The sequence below is a fragment of the Rhopalosiphum maidis genome, chromosome 1, assembly GCF_003676215.2.
Source record: "Rhopalosiphum maidis isolate BTI-1 chromosome 1, ASM367621v3, whole genome shotgun sequence".
NCBI lineage: Eukaryota > Metazoa > Arthropoda > Insecta > Hemiptera > Aphididae > Rhopalosiphum > Rhopalosiphum maidis.
In genome coordinates this window covers 36,321,684-36,342,800 of record NC_040877.1, presented here as the reverse complement: position 1 = coordinate 36,342,800, position 21,117 = coordinate 36,321,684, and the positions used below count along the sequence as shown (strand labels likewise).

At 28.7% G+C, this 21,117-nt stretch overlaps 1 protein-coding gene across 1 annotated transcript in view; it reads right to left on the bottom strand.

Moving 5' to 3' along the window:
- Positions 1 to 21,117, bottom strand: part of LOC113558381 — a 194,800-nt gene that overhangs the window by 89,837 nt on the left and 83,846 nt on the right. Inside the window, exon 3 of the mRNA XM_026963837.1 lies at positions 5,224 to 5,841. Within this exon, the coding sequence (XP_026819638.1) occupies positions 5,224 to 5,741 (518 nt within the window). The 5' untranslated portion in view covers positions 5,742 to 5,841. The remainder of the gene's footprint in view (positions 1 to 5,223; positions 5,842 to 21,117) is intronic.

Sequence of the window (21,117 nt, the reverse complement as noted above, 5' to 3'; positions counted from 1 at the left end):
TTTATCAGGTTAAGTGTATTATGTTAGGTTTTTAAAAATGTATATCATAATAATATAATATTAATCTTTGTTTTGAATGCATATTTTTGAATTGATCGTGACATCGTGTGCATAAATACTACAATAAGGACTCTAGACCAATTTCTAAGACGAGCGAACTCCATGAAATATAATAGGTATGTATAATAAGGAAATGTCAAAACCATTATTTAGGTATTAATATTGTGTACGAAAAAATCGTTCTACTAAATCTAGATAAATGTTAATACTAGTGTTGGTAGCAACTTTCCGAACACGTCCGTTAACGATATTTAGTGAAGGGGTAAATCTAAAATTTCGGTCCATAAACGATTACTGTATAAGATCTATTCGTAAATACAGTACGCTCGATCGACACCATCGCTGTCGTTACCGTATAGTGTTACCATAGGCTTAGACTATTAGACTGTAGCAAACGGGTAACCGTGAAATTTTCCGTTGGTCAATCTTTATAAAATGGCCAATGTTATTTACTTATATACAGATATATAGGACCATATTGATTTAACCTAATCCTTATTTCATGTATTTAGAGCAGAGTTTCTCAAAGTGTGTTCTGCGAAACCTTGGATCTCAAGGGTTCCGCCAGATGTTTTTGATTATTGAGAAAATTATATTATTATATTATACCGTATTATATTTGGATTATTTATATTATTAAAAATTATTATTTTATATTTATTAGAAAGGGGGGGGGGGTTACAGTGGTTACACGAAACTCAAACTATTTCTCAACGGTGCCGTGATCGTAAAAGTTTGGGAATCACTGCTTTAGAGTACCGAATTTAAAACAGTATAATATTCCAAAATCTTAATAGAAAATATTAGGTATCAAAAATCATTTATATAAATATTAATAGATTAATGTAATGCTAATTTTCGCCACAAATTGCAGTAGTATGGCTTTATATACATTTTACTTTTTATCACTTATTTTATACCTTTACTAATCTTATTTACACATAAAACCACTATTTACTAAAACTAGAATTGGACCCTTTTTTCTTTAAATGTAAAAAGCCAAAAAATTTCATTTTAAAACCTAAGCTGGGATTATAAAAACCTTACAGATTTTATGCTCATTCGTAATAATAGTGTGGTGTGCAGTGCTGCGAAATTCCGGCAAAACGAGTCTGTTGACATGCCTATATCTACGTATATATATTCAAACCTTATCTGCACCGGTACGACAATCCGAATGGCCCATTTCCCGAAGATTACGTTTTGGCCGCCACGTCAAGGTAAAATGCACAATGTCATCTATATTGTTCACCAGATTTTTGTGGGGATAGCCAGTTTATTATGCCTCTAATACACAACTGTTATTTAGAGTTAATTGTATTTTGTATTTGCTTATTAAAATGTGATGAACTTGAGTTGATAAAAATTAAGCGGAGTAGCTTAATTAATAATTTAAACACTACGTACCGCCCTCCATTAAATAAGAAATCTTCAGTAAAATAATAAAATTATTCAATCAAAAATTTTAGAAAAAAATTAATGAAATAAATTTGTATTGAAAAATAATTTTATTAAAAATAACACTTTTCTGTCTTAATGAAAATACTTAGTAAGGGTGCTTTCGAAATATAAAAATGGCGGATCAGCTTCATCTGATTGCGCATTTCCTATCCCAATTCAAGCACTAAAAATGTGTGTATATTATAAAGGTTTGGAAATTTTATAAAAAAAAAAGCTTTTGTAAAATAGTCACGTAACTGAAGCAGTGAAGTATATGAAGATTTTAAGTTTAACATAATTTAAAATATTATGATTTATTATTGTACATAATCGTTGCCTCGTTTATTGTATTTGTACCTACACAAATTTGTAAGATCCAAGTTAAATGCTTATACAAAATATTTTTGATGGTGAAAAATGTGAAAAATGTTTGATATCAAATATATGTCTCTGGTTAAGTAATACATAACATTCATAAATATCATAATACAATTTTGAAGTGGTAATAAACCTGAGTAGGTAGGTTTACTCCAGTAAAAGCAATATATTCAAGTGTGTTTATACCTGTAGGTAGTAATGAAATGGACTGTAAGGACTTATCCGTTGCAGCAGTAGGTGTAATTTCACTGCAGTGTATTACGCATGTTCAGTGTTTTGACTTATGAGAAATATCGTTTTCGTCCCTATGTATATAAATAAACCTGCATCACGAATCCAGGGGTGTTTATTAGGCCCGGGAGATTATTCCGAAAGACACTTTTTCTGATAGTAAAAAATAGTAGCCTTAATGCGATACGCTGAAATGCAGCACTATACTACTGCACTTCAAACAGATCACATATTACATAAGCACAGTAGTTTTTGAGGGAATCGCAAAGAAGTGTAAATAAACAAATACCCAAACCATAGTTTTGAACGGAAAATCGGTTTTTGGGGTTTAATGATTTATCGTTGCTTTTAAATTTTAAGATACCCGCCCAAATGGTACACCCATGTGTCCAACTCCTTTATTATATACTACTTTTTTATGTAAGTACTATATATATATATATGTAATATATCTGTGCAATTTTATACTAGTATTACATTTAACGGCTTTAATCATAAAGGCCTACCTATAAATAATTTAAGGTACCTATAACTATAACTACCTAATGGCCGTGATAATCGCGTGTTAGTGTTATCGGGCGTGTAATATGGGGAACGATCATCTGTTATCATGATTCATTACACGTATAAGTTATTGTACATTGTATATATAAATATTATATCTTTGATCTATCGTGCGCTGTTCATGTGTTAATTTAAAAACTTCTATTCGTTGTAGTTCTTCATACTCGACTTTCGATGAACGGGTTGCAACAGGCCAACCCATTTCAGTGATATCATATAATTTTCTAGTTGAAAATTCATTTGGACGAGATCAATTTTCTCCAAAAATAAGAAAACATTTTCTTCTATCGTTTATTTTTATTAAAATAAAAATTACTTTCCATTTTTTTTCACTTTTTTTTTTAGATGAGAAACATATTTATATTTAACAAAATATTAAAATCATATATGATATACCTATTCATTTTTTAAATAATAGAGTTATTATATATTTTATTTGTGTGAAAGTATGATACGTATAGGTACATAAGTATTTGATTTTTATTCTTGTATATAAGCGTATAGTAAAACACTTGGAATTTTAATAGTTTATAAGAAGTTAAAATAAAATTATGTTTATTTTGTATATTATATTTATTCTGTTATACGATTATTATTAAATTTTTTAACTAGAATTGATTACAATTCCAAATCATTATAAAAATTAATATTTTATTAAATTATATTATAATGATTTTAAATTTGAATTTGTTTCATATTCGATATTTACTTGTATAATATACAAATATAATACATATAATGTATATATATAATAATCATATTGGTCGGAAAATTATAGGTATCGTTTATTCAATTGAATAAGAGGATAGCAAATTGTTATTTTGATAACGGAGTAAAATGGTTAACGGAGGAAAATAGTCTATGTTTGTTTTGTTTTAGTTTAGTATTTTTATCGAAAAAAAAAATGGTGGAATATTGTGGTGTCATATTTTTGGAGGTCACGGTCATTTATTTGTGTATGACCCAAATTAACCGTGCATTATCAAATTCGAAAATATTGATTTACAATGATCGGAGATAATATATTATGGTAAGCGAACAAAATGGTCGCCGGATATTAATTGTCCGAATTATTGGTCCGCACGTAAAATCATTGTATAGGTACGCTTATAATTATTAGCCACTGTCATAATTTTATACATGCGGAGAATTATATATTTCGTGGACAATTTTTTTCCTATTTGATATAGTTTATTAGAAATAGTTTTTTGTTGTTGAAAATTTCCAAGTAAGTCTAAATATTTTTTTAAATAAAAACACAGTGTATCGTATTAGTATTTGAGGCAAATTTTTAAACAATATAAAGATAAAATACAGTCAGTTATAAGAAAAAAAAAAAAAAAAAAACTTAACTATTTTCCGTTTATCATAACAATAGTAAGTAATATCAATAACTAATAAGAAAATAATATCAATAATAATGATAATAATTATTTTTTTTTTATTGTTATACGACATTTCGACAGCGAACGAATATTCGTGTAAAGAAAATAGACAGCAGATGAATGTAGTATATTACTTTAATTTTTGTTATTTCATAGAAATTTCACCGCTTAATCGATGATTCGTGACCAGAATGAAATCAGCAACCGATATAATGTATTGTGAATAATTATATTGTGATTCTAGCCTCTTAATTTCTATCGTTTTATAATTCGGTACACAACACTATAGCATTGTTATAGGCTAAACATTTTAATATTTAGTGGAAAATAGACATTGTTTTAGCCCGAACTTTTTTTGAAGTCTTCCGAAACTAATATTAATCTTATGATGAAAACGGGCGGTTTGGGAAAAGTTAACTCGGCCGTCAATTATCCACACACGGCGTTTTTAAACGGGGACCGATATTACTATAATTCTAAATCCGTACGTATTATAAACAGTAATAACGATATAATATCTACTGCAGGACCGGGAACCGCGATGAGACTTGGTGGTACCTACTACTACACGCGGGAACGGGGCCGATTGTCGTGCCCAAAGTTGTGTGAAAGATGCGTTTCGCGGGGCCGGAAATCTGATATCGTGACGAGAAATTATTCGCGAAGGAGGTGGGGGGGGGGGTGACATACAATAATTATTAATAATTGTTGTTCGGCGAAAGCGTTTAATGGATTGTATAATATTCTAATAATTGTGCGGCGTTAAGTGACGACTTCTGCGAGGAAACCGAAACCATATCAATTCTGCAGCGGAATTCGCGGGCGGTTTGTAACGTACATAATATACGAGTAGGTATGCTGCGGCGGCGTACGTAAATGTATCATTTACGCGCGGATTGATCGTTGGCGGAGACACGCGTTGGTGGACGGTGTAAACGATGGTATTATTATACTCGGTCGACCGTTCGCTATTTATCGCAATCGCGGTTCCCGCCCGACCGCCGGTTCGCGGTATGTTGTGTATACCTATAGAGCGTTGAATTATTATACGCTGGTTACGCAAGCGCTTCGCGGTGTCAAGCCGCGGATACCGAGGTTACCGCGCGTTCCGGCGTTATGCGATAACTGTATATTATAGAGACGACGTTATGCGCGAAATGCTCACCTGTGTATGGTGGACAGGCTGAGCGACGACCGGCTAGACAGCGGTTCGTACCGGCCGGTGGCGCTCAGCCAGACGGCCACGTCGCCGTCGTCGTTCAGCGAGTTGCTTGACGATCGGCACTCGTACGGCTGCCACAACAGCGACGATATGGCCCGTTCGTAGTTGCTCGTGAACGTCCTGCTCCTGGTTAGACTCGACATGACGCCGTTGCCGCCACCGCCGGCCGCACCGCCGCATGTCCACGTCCGCGGCCTGCGCCTCTGCGGCCCGCTTCCTTGCAGCACGACGGTGCAATCCGCGGACGGCGGGCAGCACGCGCACTGTGACGACCACGGCGGCGGCACGTCTTGGAGCTGGTTCCCGTCGCTGCCGGTTATCGTGTACACCGCCGTGGCCACGGCGTCCGCCGGCCGCTTTCTTGTCTTGTAATTGACGGCTGCGTCACGTCCACAGACGCCGGCGCCGCCGTCGCCGCCCCCGTTGTCCGTCTGTTCTTCTTCTCCGCCACCGTCGATCATCGTCCGTTCTGCGGCGACACGACGACACTTCCACTATTCTTGTCGTTGGTGTTGATGTTGTTGTTGTTGTGTTTACTGCTCAACCGTTGGACGTTCTCGCCTATACAAGCAAAAGTACGCATGACAATCAGTGGCGGTCAAATGATTTTTTCATAAGGAGTGATAAAGCCGTTTTTTAAAACGAGCACTTTGACGATTAAAACATAACTTCAAGATAATAGATTAATTTATAAACTAATTAATAGGTGACAATTTACTTAAACTAATCGTCTTTTTTTTGGCTTATCAGTTTATCCAACTAATGCAGAGTAACGTTTGTCTTTATTGGGGTTAAAAATTTACTCCGCGATAAACAGCCATTGTAGTCAAATCATATGGACGACTTTAGAATAACATGATTACTAAACAATTTATAAAAATTAATATTTTTAACATGATTTTTATTTAACTATAACAGGAAAGAGATAAAACCTAAAAAGTTACATGGTTATTCTTAATATAAATGTTTTGTTTTAATACTAATTTTATTCATAGAAATATATTTATTTTTATCTAAAGCACAGTAGCGTAGTTGAGGGAGAATTTTGAGTGTTGAAATATTTTCCAACTATATAAGGTTATATCTATACAAATCATATCTATATTTATTATATAATTCACATTTCTACGAAATGTGTCGTCATATGGTTCTATCGCGTATTTTTTTATATTATTAATACGAAGATTGAAACTTCAATGGAGAGTGTGGAAAATCTGGATTAACTAGACCTTACAGTATTTTTAATAAGAATAAAAATATTTATGTTATTAAAATTAGTGATCTCTTTTAGGAAAATAACATCAGCTGTAGCAAGGTCGTTTTAAATCGCTCACTATACAAAGACTTAATAATTGAAATAGTTTCTACCACAGCTAAAAACTACTACTAAAAATTCCACACCAAATGAATTAACCGTATGAATCCACTAGTCTATACATTACCTTTTAAATAACTTTCTGGAAATGTTTCACATCGATTAAAAAGACACTGGTATAGAACTTTTAAACCATAATATCTATTAAATGAATCGAAAATTCCTCCTGAATTATTAGTTATTAATTATTAAGCGCGAAAAGATTTATGACCAAATATAATACGATGAAGGTAACAAATATTATTATGGGGACTACTACGAGCGGCACGAAGTGAGATTAGGTTTAATTAAATAGACATAGAGAATTATTCATTCTGGTCAACTGGTTTATTCTTCAATAACGAATATATTATTAATTAGGTACACTATGTAAGAAACGGTTAGTCGTGCGTATCTCAATACACAATATACATCATAATACAATAACGACTACGCCAATATAATTATGGCTAGCTAATATTATAATATATACACATGTATAGTCAGACGGATACCGCAAACACTATACGGTATAAACTAAAATATGGTTATTCAACTATTAAAATACTTGTTTGTTCTCAGAATATTATAGATTCGTAACTCCACCGCATCGTGTTATATTATGCATATCAATCTATATAGTCATGTAGGTATTTGTGTAATATGTATGTATAAAGTCAACGGTATAGAATTGAGACTGTTATTATTATCCGTGATTATTTATTGATCACGATTTACTGTATCACAAAATATCACATTTTTTTTTACATTTTTTCGTTCTATTTCAACATAAGTACCTACTAAAAAATATAGGAAATGTGATCAATAAACCCTTTTCCATTTTTTCGTATAAGGGGAGAGGTGATTGCAGAATCGTTCATATTTTATGTACATAAGCAACCACCGGCCAAAAGTTTGTTGAAAGTCCAAATAAATCTGCGCAATGAATACGGTTTGTAAATTTGTTAACAAAAAAATATTAGTTTAAACAACAAGCTAATTATGGGAAAGTACGTTAAGTATTATTATAATACCTACTTTATATTATTCAATTTAATGTATTAATTGGTATTATTATTATAATACATATTTATTTTTAAGTTGGTATTTTTTAAATACTTTGAAGAAATTCCAGGCATATGTAATATTTATGTTAAATGTTTAATTTATAAAACTTTTAATGGTCTTCATACAAACAAAAAACATGGAAAAAAACACATTATTTTAAAACCTTCAGAATATATATATATTATTATCCTTTTATGCTTGCCTCGTTTAGTAACTAATCTAAAATTATCAATAGTATTGAACTGTTGACGAATTAATTATGATATTTTATTATGTATTTTAAATAAACAGTATCTATAAAGTTCCATTTGAATGTTGAAACATTAAAGTTGAACATATAAATATAATGCACCTATTGATGTTTTTAAAATCCTGAGAAAATTGAATAATATACATAACGAATATTGAAAAATAACTGTTATATTATATAATGCATTTTTAGAATATAAAATCATTTACCAATGGACGTTCATTATAAATTTTATATACGAATATTAAATATTACGTCTTTAGGTACGCTACACGCTACTAACTATTTGCTCTACTTTTAAACTAATTACAATATGAATAATAATAATGATATTATTCTATAAAAATTAAATATTAGTAATATTACAGTTATTTAATTTTTAAAAGTTTTGTTATTGTGTTTCTGGTGCATTTGAAATATGTTTTATAATTACTTTTTAAAATCATTCATAAGTTTTATAATAAACTTATGAATATTTAAGTACGAATTCCTCTCTATTTAAACTCAAAATTATTGATAAACAAGAAAGGATTATTTCTTAAGTTTTTTTTTCACAACTTAAAAAGTTCAACGCATATTTTGATAGTTTTGCGTGATAATGACTAAAGTTTATAACGATGCTCAGAGTAAGATCAAATCGCTATTTTTTTTAAAATTATATGATGAATAAAATATGATAACAAAACAACACATTTACACATCGAGTCGGTTGGAGAAATCGTCGATTGACTTCAGATGAACATAACAACACCTATATCATTATGAAGGTCAGCTGAAGTATATTTTAATGCATCACAATTATTATGTTATGATATTGATATATATTATAAATAACGAATACTACGGAGAAGACGGGAATGGTGTAAATAAGGCACATGTGAGTGGGTGCAGCTGAATAATATGATGCGTATTTTAATATACTATATATATATGTGTGTGTGTGTGTATAAAGAGACTGGTATAATATTATAATATCGTACACGTGTTACGATGGATGACTAAAATGACAGAGATGGATATTAATATATAGGTTGAGACGAATACGGAAGCGTGCATGTGTATTATATCTAGGAGTGATTTCATATTAAACATGTTATAGAGAATATATGTATGTTATACATTGTTCAACAATTGAAATCAAAAGTTAAAAAGTTCTAAACATATCACTAGTATATTATTTTATTAAACCACAAGAAGTACCTATAACAATAATATGAATAGATATGTAGTTGTTGTAACCTGGTGTTATAATGTCTGCAGATGTGTATTGCTTTTTAAAGAAAATGTAAACTACGAACCAAATAAATTAAAAAATATTCATGTATTATTAGTTTATTAGTTATTACTTATTTGTATAACAAGAGCTGTATATATCAATTAATATAAAATTAAAAAAAAAAGTAAGTTGGTACTTTTTAAATCTTAAATCCTTTAGTCTTACTTCTTTTGGGACAATGCAGTAACATAATATATACAAATAACCACATTAATTTAAATATAAATTCTAAGTTTTTCATTGTTCATTATGTATGTATGGTGCCTGAAAATAATTGGGTTTAACCAAAAGCCGTATATGCTATTTAAGTTGATTCATTCGTTTTTCATTAAAAAGCAGTTGCACTTGAAGCATCAGTATTTTCAGTTAAATTAATTGATAAGTATCTCACGTTGTTATTGCCTGTCGCAATAATTACTATGAAAGTATAATAATATCTACTAAATCGTACTAATTACAATTTTGAAAGGGTGTACAAATACAGTCAATTAACTTATGGGAAGAGGAATAGTCAAATTTCAAATTTATTTTAATTCATAAACGATATTTGTTTAACTTTTTGCACTTCTTAACTTAATTCAATCGACATTTTTAAATTTTAAGTGAAATTAACAGGTTATTTAAATTTGGTTTATATTTCCTAGTTTAAAAAAATTTATTGGGTATGGTACATGGTATAAAATAGTAATCTGGGTTTATCGTAATTTTTAACAGCTGTTTTTAATTTCCTAAAAATTATTTGTAATTAGTAGTTTATAATAAATCATTTCAGCGGAACTATCCCAACATGACACTGTTCATACATTACCCACTTAGTAGAGTATTTAAAGTATTAAATCGTTAACGATATTAAAATGATATCATATTAGAAAATACATTTTTATACTAATAAAAAGTTATAATAATTAACAAGGTTTATCAGTTTATTATCTGTTTTCTCGGAAATCATAATTTAAGTAGGAACATTAATGTATAATGTTTATTATGCGTTAAATATAGTTTTAAAGTCAAACAACTTTAATATTAACATCATATTCTTTAATAACTTATTAGTTTATTACTTCAAAAACTCTATTGGTAAAAACCGTGGTAATAATTAATGGATATAACATAAAAAAAAAAAAATACGACGAGACAATAATTATAGTATAATATTGCTTAAATTATTATCTTAAACGACATTTTAAAATATAAGCCTTCAGGCAACAGATACAATTTTATCATTAACAAAAAATACTGTTAATATATAATTCATTATTAGTTATTACCGACTTAAATTTAGATTATTTTTAAACTACGGTTAGCTGATAATTTTTACCTACACTATGTTCGGGTAGAATTAAATAAGTACAACTATTATAAATATAGCACGATGTGAATATACAAAATATGATTTTATAAATGAAAAATAAATCATAGAAAGATGTGAATTAAGATGTTTATTCCATATAATAATTTATTATTAAATAAAAAAAAACTAGTTAACTTTAAATTAATTAGTATATTATACAGCTATTTGTTGATGGGTTTTTTATTAGTTCCTAATATCAACTTTATGGTTGTTGCCATGGTTATACATATGAATATTAATTGCATAAAAATTAATTACATATACAATTCCACATTAACTTGCTAGCAACAAAAGGGTCAAAATAGTATACCCACTAACGTGGTATTAAAAAAGGGCTTATTTGCATGATATGTAAAATATTTTCCTCTTTGATAATACATTACTTTTGGACGAATTTATATTATGTCAGTTTTTCAAATCGGTCACAAAATGACAAAATGTAGGAGTGCATCAATAAATATTCGGTATACTAAAATATACATGGTAATATTGTACATCGTGTATGGTATAATAAACTATCGATTCGTTGATACCTATACTTGTTTTGAAATTTTAATTTGAAGTATTTTAGCTAAATATGATAGCATATATCATAGTATATTTAATAACAAATACTATGATTTTATAAATCGATTTTAGTGTTTATATATTATATGTAATTTTTACAATGAATAATTTTTATTTTTATTGTTTAATACTACAATAATTATTAATTGGTGTACAATATCAATGTTGTTTGTTAATGATGCATAATGTTATAACGACTTTCTTTTATTTTATTTTCATTTAAATATAATTCACGACATTCACGTTGATAGTAACATTTTTCTACATAAAATCATTCGTATTTTTAACTATTCAATTTTTCATTTACAATATGTAATGTAGATGTACACTTTTGAAATAGTGCAGTAATGCAATAAAAATAAAACTTTTCTATGGACTCGTAAAAGTCCATTGACCATAATTGACAAAGTTTTTATTACCAAGACATCTTTTTCTCTGATTATATTTATTACAATGATGTAACACAAAATTGTTTTTATTATGAAATGTATTTTTGTTGAATTAACAGTTTAAAAGATTTGAATATAAATAGTCAATTAGATGACCACATTATTATTATATAATATATATAAACAATTATAAGCTATTTATATCATTATTATAACTCGACTATAGTTATTAGTAATATTGCAGAATTAGGCAAGGACTTATAATTAATATGTATGTACGCTGTAGAATTTGAACAATAAATTGTTGTTTTATTGTACTAATAATTAACGACTAATTGCAATAGTGTGCATGCCAATATGATAATAGTATGTAGGTAGTTTGATAATTTATATCGTATTATAAATAATAAAGTTACATACATGTTATGCTGAACACCAAGTGCACAATAAATATATTTGTCTGTTTGAAACTGTACTGTGCAGTGGAATGTTAAGGGTCGTTTAAAATATTTAGTCTACGAACGAAAGTGGTAAATAACTATATTAGTTAAACGTTGTATCTCATTAGGTATACGGAATTTGCAATTTAACAGGATTATTATATATACGGTTAGACACCGGAAGCTTTTTATACAGTTTAAACGCGCGTTATTGATTTTTCTTAGACCTCTAACAAACCCTTTTCGTTTAGACATGGGTAATACAGTGTCAACATTGGCCGTTGCTGTTGCTTTCGTGGGACGTTCGGAATAATAACACAATCGATTAAACGTGGTAGAAAAACAAATTGCACAGATTGAATTTTTAATTTTTAAGACTCCGCGCTGACGTGTGTACAATGTACATTATATATGCATCCTGCATCGTAGTCGACAATGTATAAAATCTTGTAAACTGATAACGTTATGGGTATGGTATTATATTTGTTAGATGTACCTATTTATCGGTTGAAGTTGATACATACTCGTAGAAAATCGTGCTAAATGTTATAACGCTAATACTATAATACAGTAACTATTACAATATTATGATATAATACATGAATAATTATTAAATTGTTAACTGTAGGTTATATATCTAGATATCTTGTTTTAACCTACGGTTAAATTTTACCGTCTAAAAAATTATACTGTACTATATTTGTATTTTAAATACCTAATTTAAAATAAACCTAATAACATCATGATATAATATTTGTATACAATATGTTTTTCCGCTTAAAGCGATAAAAAAATATTACCCTGTAAAGTGTAAATTATTATACTTTGGCATACAGCCATAATATGATAATATTTACAGATAAATAACATGTACAACTATATTATTATTATTATTATTATTATTATATGACCATCGATATTTTATTTTATACGGATGTGTTGTTGGCGGCCGAGTCCGGATTCGGAGCTTGCGACGTTTCACAATATTTTTATTTCATGCTCGTAAGTTATGTGTTCGTCTGTATACAAAGCTAAGCCAATAGATACTATCGTTTTACAATTTCGGTCTTCGGACGGTTATAATAATCATCATTATACAAATATATTATTTTCTACATTTAACATTACACACACATAGTAATATCTTTAGTATCTCATCGTTTCTAATACATATGCATAACATATAATAATAAATATTCTAATTAAAATATAATTTATTATTTTTTATGGTTTTAAACAGTATACTTATGATTTTATAGTATTAGGAATTTAGCAAAAAACTTTAATATTTAAATGCAACACAGTATTATATTTTAGCTTTATGATGGGTAAACTATAATTTGCGCAATTTCTATTTGATTTCCGTGAATTCTCACATACTCCCGGGAATTCCCGTCACTTCATATTCCCAGGAATTGTCCATCCTTAGTTATTACTCGGGTGCACTCGTCGGTGATCCAATTAAAATTTAATAATTTGATCATACATGTATATATATGCGTGCAGTTTAAACCTACCTCGTTGTACATAGACACGTATATTTGTATTATATAAAACACCAAATTATAATGAAGTTATGCTATCCACTTGCATCAAAGCGGTTCAAAAGAGGGTACATATAATATATTTAACAAATTGATCGTAAATAATTTCATACCTGTTTTAAAATTTTCAAATCAATAACTCCATGAAATAAATGTTTTACACCTTTAGCCATATTAGCTAATTTCATGCAATCAGTTTTTAAAAAACGACAATATTAAATTTAACATATTAACTAAGTTGTTTAACCAAATTTAGACTGCAGAGTATGCTGAGCAGCTTCTATTGTCAGGAATGATGTATGAAAGAATGTTGTTTTCACCTAATGGTATTTTGATTTAACCTAACTTTTTGTCCCACAATATAAATAAAATAATATTATATTTAATATGTATTAAATTTAGTGTTCTCTTCCTAAAAAATAGAAATTGGCATGATTGCACCACTATACCTTAAATACCATTCACGTATTATACCTATGTATTCAACATTGTAATTATTATGGTTATCTATTAATACAGTGATTCCGAAACTCACGACACATATATTATGACATTTCGGTTTTATTGTATTTTCCATACTTATTATATACATAATACATGTTATAATTTATATCATAATATCACCTATCACTAATATTCAAGTGTATTATATTATATATAATAAAAAAATATATGTTGTAATGAATGGCAATAGTCTTCAACAATAACAAATATATTATTGTCAGTTCTTCCTACATAATAATAATATATGTAATATATCATGTTACGGATAAATGGATCATATCTGATTTTCCGATAATGTCGACATTACTTAGGTAAGATCAAGTTAACTAAAGTAACTTGAGTAATATCACTAATATCAGAAACAAAATGAGTTAATTATTTTTCTTTACATTGGCCTACCCCACTGATTGGATAATAATTGCATTTGTAATTGATGTTTTTATAAATATAATAGTTTATTAATTAGTACAAATAAATAAAAAAAAAAATATGTAATGAATATTATAATGTAGAATAGTATTCTAATAGGATATATTAGAATAAGTCTGAAAAATGTAAGTATACGCTTATTATCGCTTTATTTTCAATTTATTATTTTTGTTCGATGGATATATAAATGATATAATGTAATTTAATAAAATCGATTTCGACGAGGGTAATATTGATTTTATTCGAGACTTAAAGCTGCACGACTATAGATTATTTATACCTATATAATAATGCAATTGTGATTGGGATATACATATAATAAACATTATAATGATATTAACGAGTAACTATACAAAATATATAATGTACAGTATACATGTTATTGCGACCAGACGTTTCGCATTCGTGTCGGCGCGATGACATCGGTTGTGCGACGTTCGCTTGAAAACAACCGCGCGCCACATCATTAATAATGTAATATTATTGTATTGTACGTCATGCGATATTATTATTACGGGTATTATTAACGCAACGAGCAGGTGATGTGCGCACGATTTTAGACTTTCCATTTTTGCATTTTCCACGTAGGTAGGTAGTAAGAGCGAGCGTGTTTGTTCAAAACCCGATACGTATAATTATGTTGCACCACGTGCATTATTTTGATCATATTTGTCTTTGTATTTTCATGTCGTGTCGTTTGTTCTACATGGTTTGATGTATGTAACATAATATTGTTATTACGAGCAAAATATGTGAAAAAAAAAATAACAATTCGGCACACGCGCGGCCGGACTCGCATGATGTATTGATGTGGGTCGGACGGACGCTTACCCTCCTGCACTGAAGTTCATAATAATTTTTAGTGCAATAAATAATTATGCATAATTATATAAATATTGTTATAGCTCTTGTGGGACGTTAGTACGTTACCGCTATACAAACATAATGCCTATGTTATATAATATTATTATAAAAAAAAATTGTACTAAAACCAATAAAAACGACGTACTCATCAACTGATACCCGTAAACACATTTACATTTTTACAATCGAGCTTAGACTTCCATGAGTTCATCAGAATCGGATCAAATACCGTTATACTATAAAATTAAACAATGAAATGTATAATGGTTATATCTTGGTTGAGGGGTCATAAGTGTGTAATATTGCAAGAACCTATTATAAGCTCGTAATTACAAATAATACAGGTACTATTATTGCTTTTTAAAATGTCGGTGAGAGCTTATTTTTTGGTCGTAACTGTCTATGCTTCCTTTAACTTTAATAAGTGTACTTAAACTCCTATCGCATGTTTTCAATAAAAATACACGCGCTCAATTGAAACTCCGATATCGTTCCGATCAAACTTAGTTTTTCTCCCGCACCATCCGCTCTGTAATATGCCTCTGAAACTTCATATTTCACACTGAGATATTTATATAATATTATTATACAAAAAATGTAATCCACGTGATTTATAACAATGTTTTGAATATTCAATACATGTATTATAATTATAGTGCCATCGACGCCGTCATCCAATTCGACGAGCATTTTATTTGAATAGATGGAAAAGTGGAAAACACAGTGTCTGTTGTGGTCACGCGGTAAATCACAAGTGTTTGAACCGGCCGATGGATGGCGGCGATGCGTGTCAGTGACTTAGGCAGAACAGGACAGTATAATATAGCCATTGTATATACATATATAATAATTTATATATATATATATATATAGAAGTGGTTAACGGCTCTTCTAATCGCTCGTTGCTTGCCATACCATTCGCGACATAATAATAATAAAATAATAATGTGACGTGTACTATTCCGCAATAATTTTTGAAAATGATGATACGCGTTTCTGATTGTTTTAAATCCCCAACGGAAATTAAAATAATGACGTATAAAACGTTCCGGTACACACCCCTTGTATTTATTATCACAACAGCGGTCAACAATATTATTTGATATTATAGAGGTACATAAAATATCACAGAAATAATATAATTTATAGTATGACGGTTGATCGAAAATCACGGTATGCCTGATATATTCATTATAGTTTTCCAAACGTCATTCGACCACAAAATTTTTGATCTAGACCACGATAATTGTGTACAACAACTTTACAGTAACGAGAAGGGTGTTGTACACTTTCTTGGTTTTGTTAGTTTTGCTGTTTACCGTGCAGGACAAATTTTAGACCATCTTTCGCAACACTAACGATACATTTATTACCATGATATGATAGTTTTCGAATTCACCATCATATTATCCGATTGAAATAGGAATATTTTAAACGTTCGAGGCTCCAAATATTAAAAAAAAAACCTTTAGTTTTTGGTTTCTACTTCATTGTTAGTTGTAATTTTATACATGATATTATTATGGTCAAACGGAAACGTGTAGATTTAAAGTTACGATCCTAAACCGTAGCACAGTAGGTACACCACAACACGTGTATTATATAGCTGTCGTAATTTATGTAATATATTATATTATTATATTATGTTCATATTACGATTTAGTTATTTTCGAAAAGTATACAGTGACTTCGTGTCTTCATGGTAAATTTTTTTACCATCGGCGTTGTTATATCATTATCTATTATTATTGTCATTAGTAGAAAGCTTCGCTAATTTTGTTTTAGTATTACGGACACGCCATAGAAGTGCAGCGGTTGATGACGCGTTAGATGCGGATTTGTATGAACAAAATATTAGCAAAACGATCGATATTGTCATCAGCTACCACAGCAAACGTGTTTGTTTTTTCAATATTATTTTGTTCGTTTTGCGTACACGCGCTTGCAGTCCAGTCGGGAAATTACTGCAATACAGGTAACCAACTCGACGTTTTATTGGCTACGGTTTATCGAAGTCTCACGTAAAAAAACATGTTGTATTATAAAGGTTTGAAAATCGACAAGAACAATAATCATTATGAAAACAACATAATATTTTATTTACTAAAATTACTTGATTAATATTATTGTCTTATGTTAAATTATAACAACTCATCCAAATACAATGATGTTTTTATTGTGAAACCATCGCCTCTCCTACGTTTGAGTAAATAATACATAATACATAATAATAATAATAATATTTTACATATTACACTGTGTAACCCTACTATATAGTACTCGTATATATAATATGCATCTACTGACTACTGCAAGTTATAAATACTGATATAGATTAAATTGTATATATATATGATGTACCTATTAAACTGTACCATAAAATAATGATAATTTCCTGTAGAAAAAGGATTTTGAAATGTTACGTGGCATTTAAATATCAAAAATATTAAAATGTCAAAAATACAATAAAAAAAAAAATACTGTAATTAATATGTTAAACGAACTTATCGCTTGGCGGACACAACTCGTAAATGATATTACTTTCATAATATTTTAAGCATAAATTATTTTCACTTGAATGGAGTAATAATTTATTTATGTTATTAAGTGTTTGCGTAAAATTATTTTTAAATATCTTTTAAAGAAATTTAGAAACTTCTAAGTTATAGCTAATTATGTATATTAATATAATTTTGAATTTTAAAATTTCTAGAATAAAATAAATTAATTCATTATAGATAACCAATATCTAATATTCTATTATAATAAGTCTATTAATAACAGTAACCATATAATACAAAAAGAAATAAAAACACACAATTTACAATTACAAAATGTATGAGTAGGTATTAAATTTAATATTGTACAAGTATAAATTTGTTCTAATTTAGTGTTAGAAATAGGCACTACTTTATTAAAAATATGTGAGTTGAAATGAATAGCTATTTTTTAATTGATTAAACATAAATAATAGATATAATATATAATATTCGTTTTATTTAAATGCTATAACTGGTAATAATTAAGGATTTAGCACTTACTGTTACATTTAATAATTTCCAAATATTTTTAACTTTTAAAATTCCATAATTCATCTTAAATTATAGTTATTTAAAATAAAACGTATTCTTTCATTTTAAATAACTGGACTTATAGAAAATTACACATATTTTATATTTAAAAAAATATATATTCATTATTTATTCATTATTGCAGCTTATGTTGTTGAGGTACACTTTTAATATACACGGATGCGTTGTAAATTCTTCGTTATTTTTTCTTATATAATGTAATATTAAAACGCATTTGTATTCCCTTTAAATAAAATCCATTGTAAAATAAAACATTTGTCAAACATAGAATAAAATATAAACAATAATTAAAATCGTTTGTATAAATACGTTTTCATATTCATCATATATTAGATTTCCATCGAATAATTTTTATCAGGCATCAATAATTAATGTGTAGTATAAGCATAATAAGGGATTAAACCTAAATAAAAAATTATTAGAACATGAAAAAAAGCGTAAAAATATTATAGTTAACTTCGTCTGTGTTTGATTAGAAAGGTTGACCTATATGTAGCGTAGTACCTACAAAAAATAACAGCATTAAAAAAGAGTTATAAAACCCAAAGGAATTTATGACAATACCAGTTTTATAACAAAACCCTGATCATTTTTGATGAACCGAGCACTTCACTTAGAATTATTGTGAAGTTCCTATGAATGCGATGATTTATTATTGTTTTCAAATTTAAAATAATAACACAATACTGGATTGCGTCGGGGTATGCGAAGCAAGACAAGTAGCCCAATGCTCTATACAATATCTGTATTTCAATCAGTAACTACTTATATTATATATATTGCCTTACTTTCAATGAAAATACACTTTTCAGACATTGCTCATGAATCCGCGCTCATTTACATAAAAAGGCACTCTGCAATGTTATAAGTTAAAAACATAATAATACTAAATATTTTAGTCAGTAAAAGATTCGAATAAAAATGTATAAAGCTTGCTTTGAGACAAAAATATAGATGATAATATTAGGATATTATAATGCCATAACATTTCAGAAGTGTCGTGTGAACAGATTTTGTCGAGGCATTTTATAAAAACGACAGTGCTCTTTTAACCACAAGAAATTAATTACTTTTATTATTGCGGTACATATATAATGTAATATTATATTATTTTCATTATGTAGGTTAAATTGTTTGTTATACTGCGCATCTTCAAAATATTCTTGGCGCAGTTTAGTGTTATGCAATTTGAAAAATTGTCATGTATTTTAGCGAATACGTTGTATAATAAAAACGATTGGAAAATAAAAACTGGCCGTTTGTCAGATGAACTCGTACTGTGATTTAGTATTTATTTTTTATTTATGACAGCTGTCACAGCTGTCATTTATAGTTTAAGTAATATGTTAGTATTTATTGGTTGTATAACATAATATATACCTACATATTATGCGTATATCTTTATCCCATACGTATATCTAGCATAGGTACCCAACATCTATTTCCTATAGTATGAAAATATTATAGGATTCTAATAGTTGCAATTAACTTTAAAAAAAAATCTGAACGTTAAAAATATATAAAACTACATATTTTTCTTATATACTAGGTATCTAAAATTAATTTACTTGGTTTTTACAATTTTTAATCAGTTAAACACTCGTATAATGTATATTTATATACATATTTATTTTTTATACATATTTGTATATTTTATACAAACTCTATAAATTACATACTTATTAAAAATTATTTCCACAAATTTTAGTTTAGTTATAGAAGATATTATTAATCTTAATGTCGTTCAATATTTGATATCTGTTTTTAGAGATTTAAAATTACGCGATATACATCATAATATTCTGAAAAATTGCTTTAAATATTTTATAATTATATTATGTTATTTGAACCATCAAAAAACTAGTTACGTTAATAAATAAAATATATTTTAGAACGTCTAATAAAATTATTTTTTATTAAAAGTGAAAATGTTGTAACTGTTGTCCAATATGCTGTTGTGAGTTAATTATAATAAAATATTTTAATTTTACAACTAGTTGAATTGATATGGATGAGTGATTAAAATTCATCAAAGGTAACTTTCAAAACAAATCAGGTATAGTATGTAGGATTGTAGGTATGAGTTTTTTCTCGCTAACTCAAGCCTGCAAAATAATATATCATTTAAACTCAACTATACACGAATTACACAGTATATTCCAATCGAATTTTATGGGTTTCCCTGTTATATCTAATGTTGTCGAATCTCAAATCATTTATAGTAAATAATAACTTGTGTATTTCGAAGACCCCTGCTATGAGGGGCAGCAGAAATTGTTTCGTCCACGGCCCACTCAAGTTATATACAGTCGTTTAATAAGTGCTTAACCACGTTAAAGCTCTCCAGGGGAATGCCCGATGGTGGCCATATCTTTTGAGTTGCCGTGAAATTCGAAACCCCTCAGCATTATTTTTCCATTTAGATGACCTAAAATATAGTATCTGACACCCCTGGGAAAAAAACTAGCCGTTTATAATTGCGTTTCTGTACACGTAAATAATGTATATATATGATAACGATACTGGGTAAATACATCTTTACGCATTATATTGTATATTTTAAAAATGTATTAAATACAAAGGATATCTTTCATTATGTTAATATGAAAGTAAAATCCCTATGTATATATAATCACAGCTGATAGCGTTTTTAATTGCTTTTGATTGCGTTAACAGTCCCGATTTCGTTTTAAATTCGTAATTGACGTG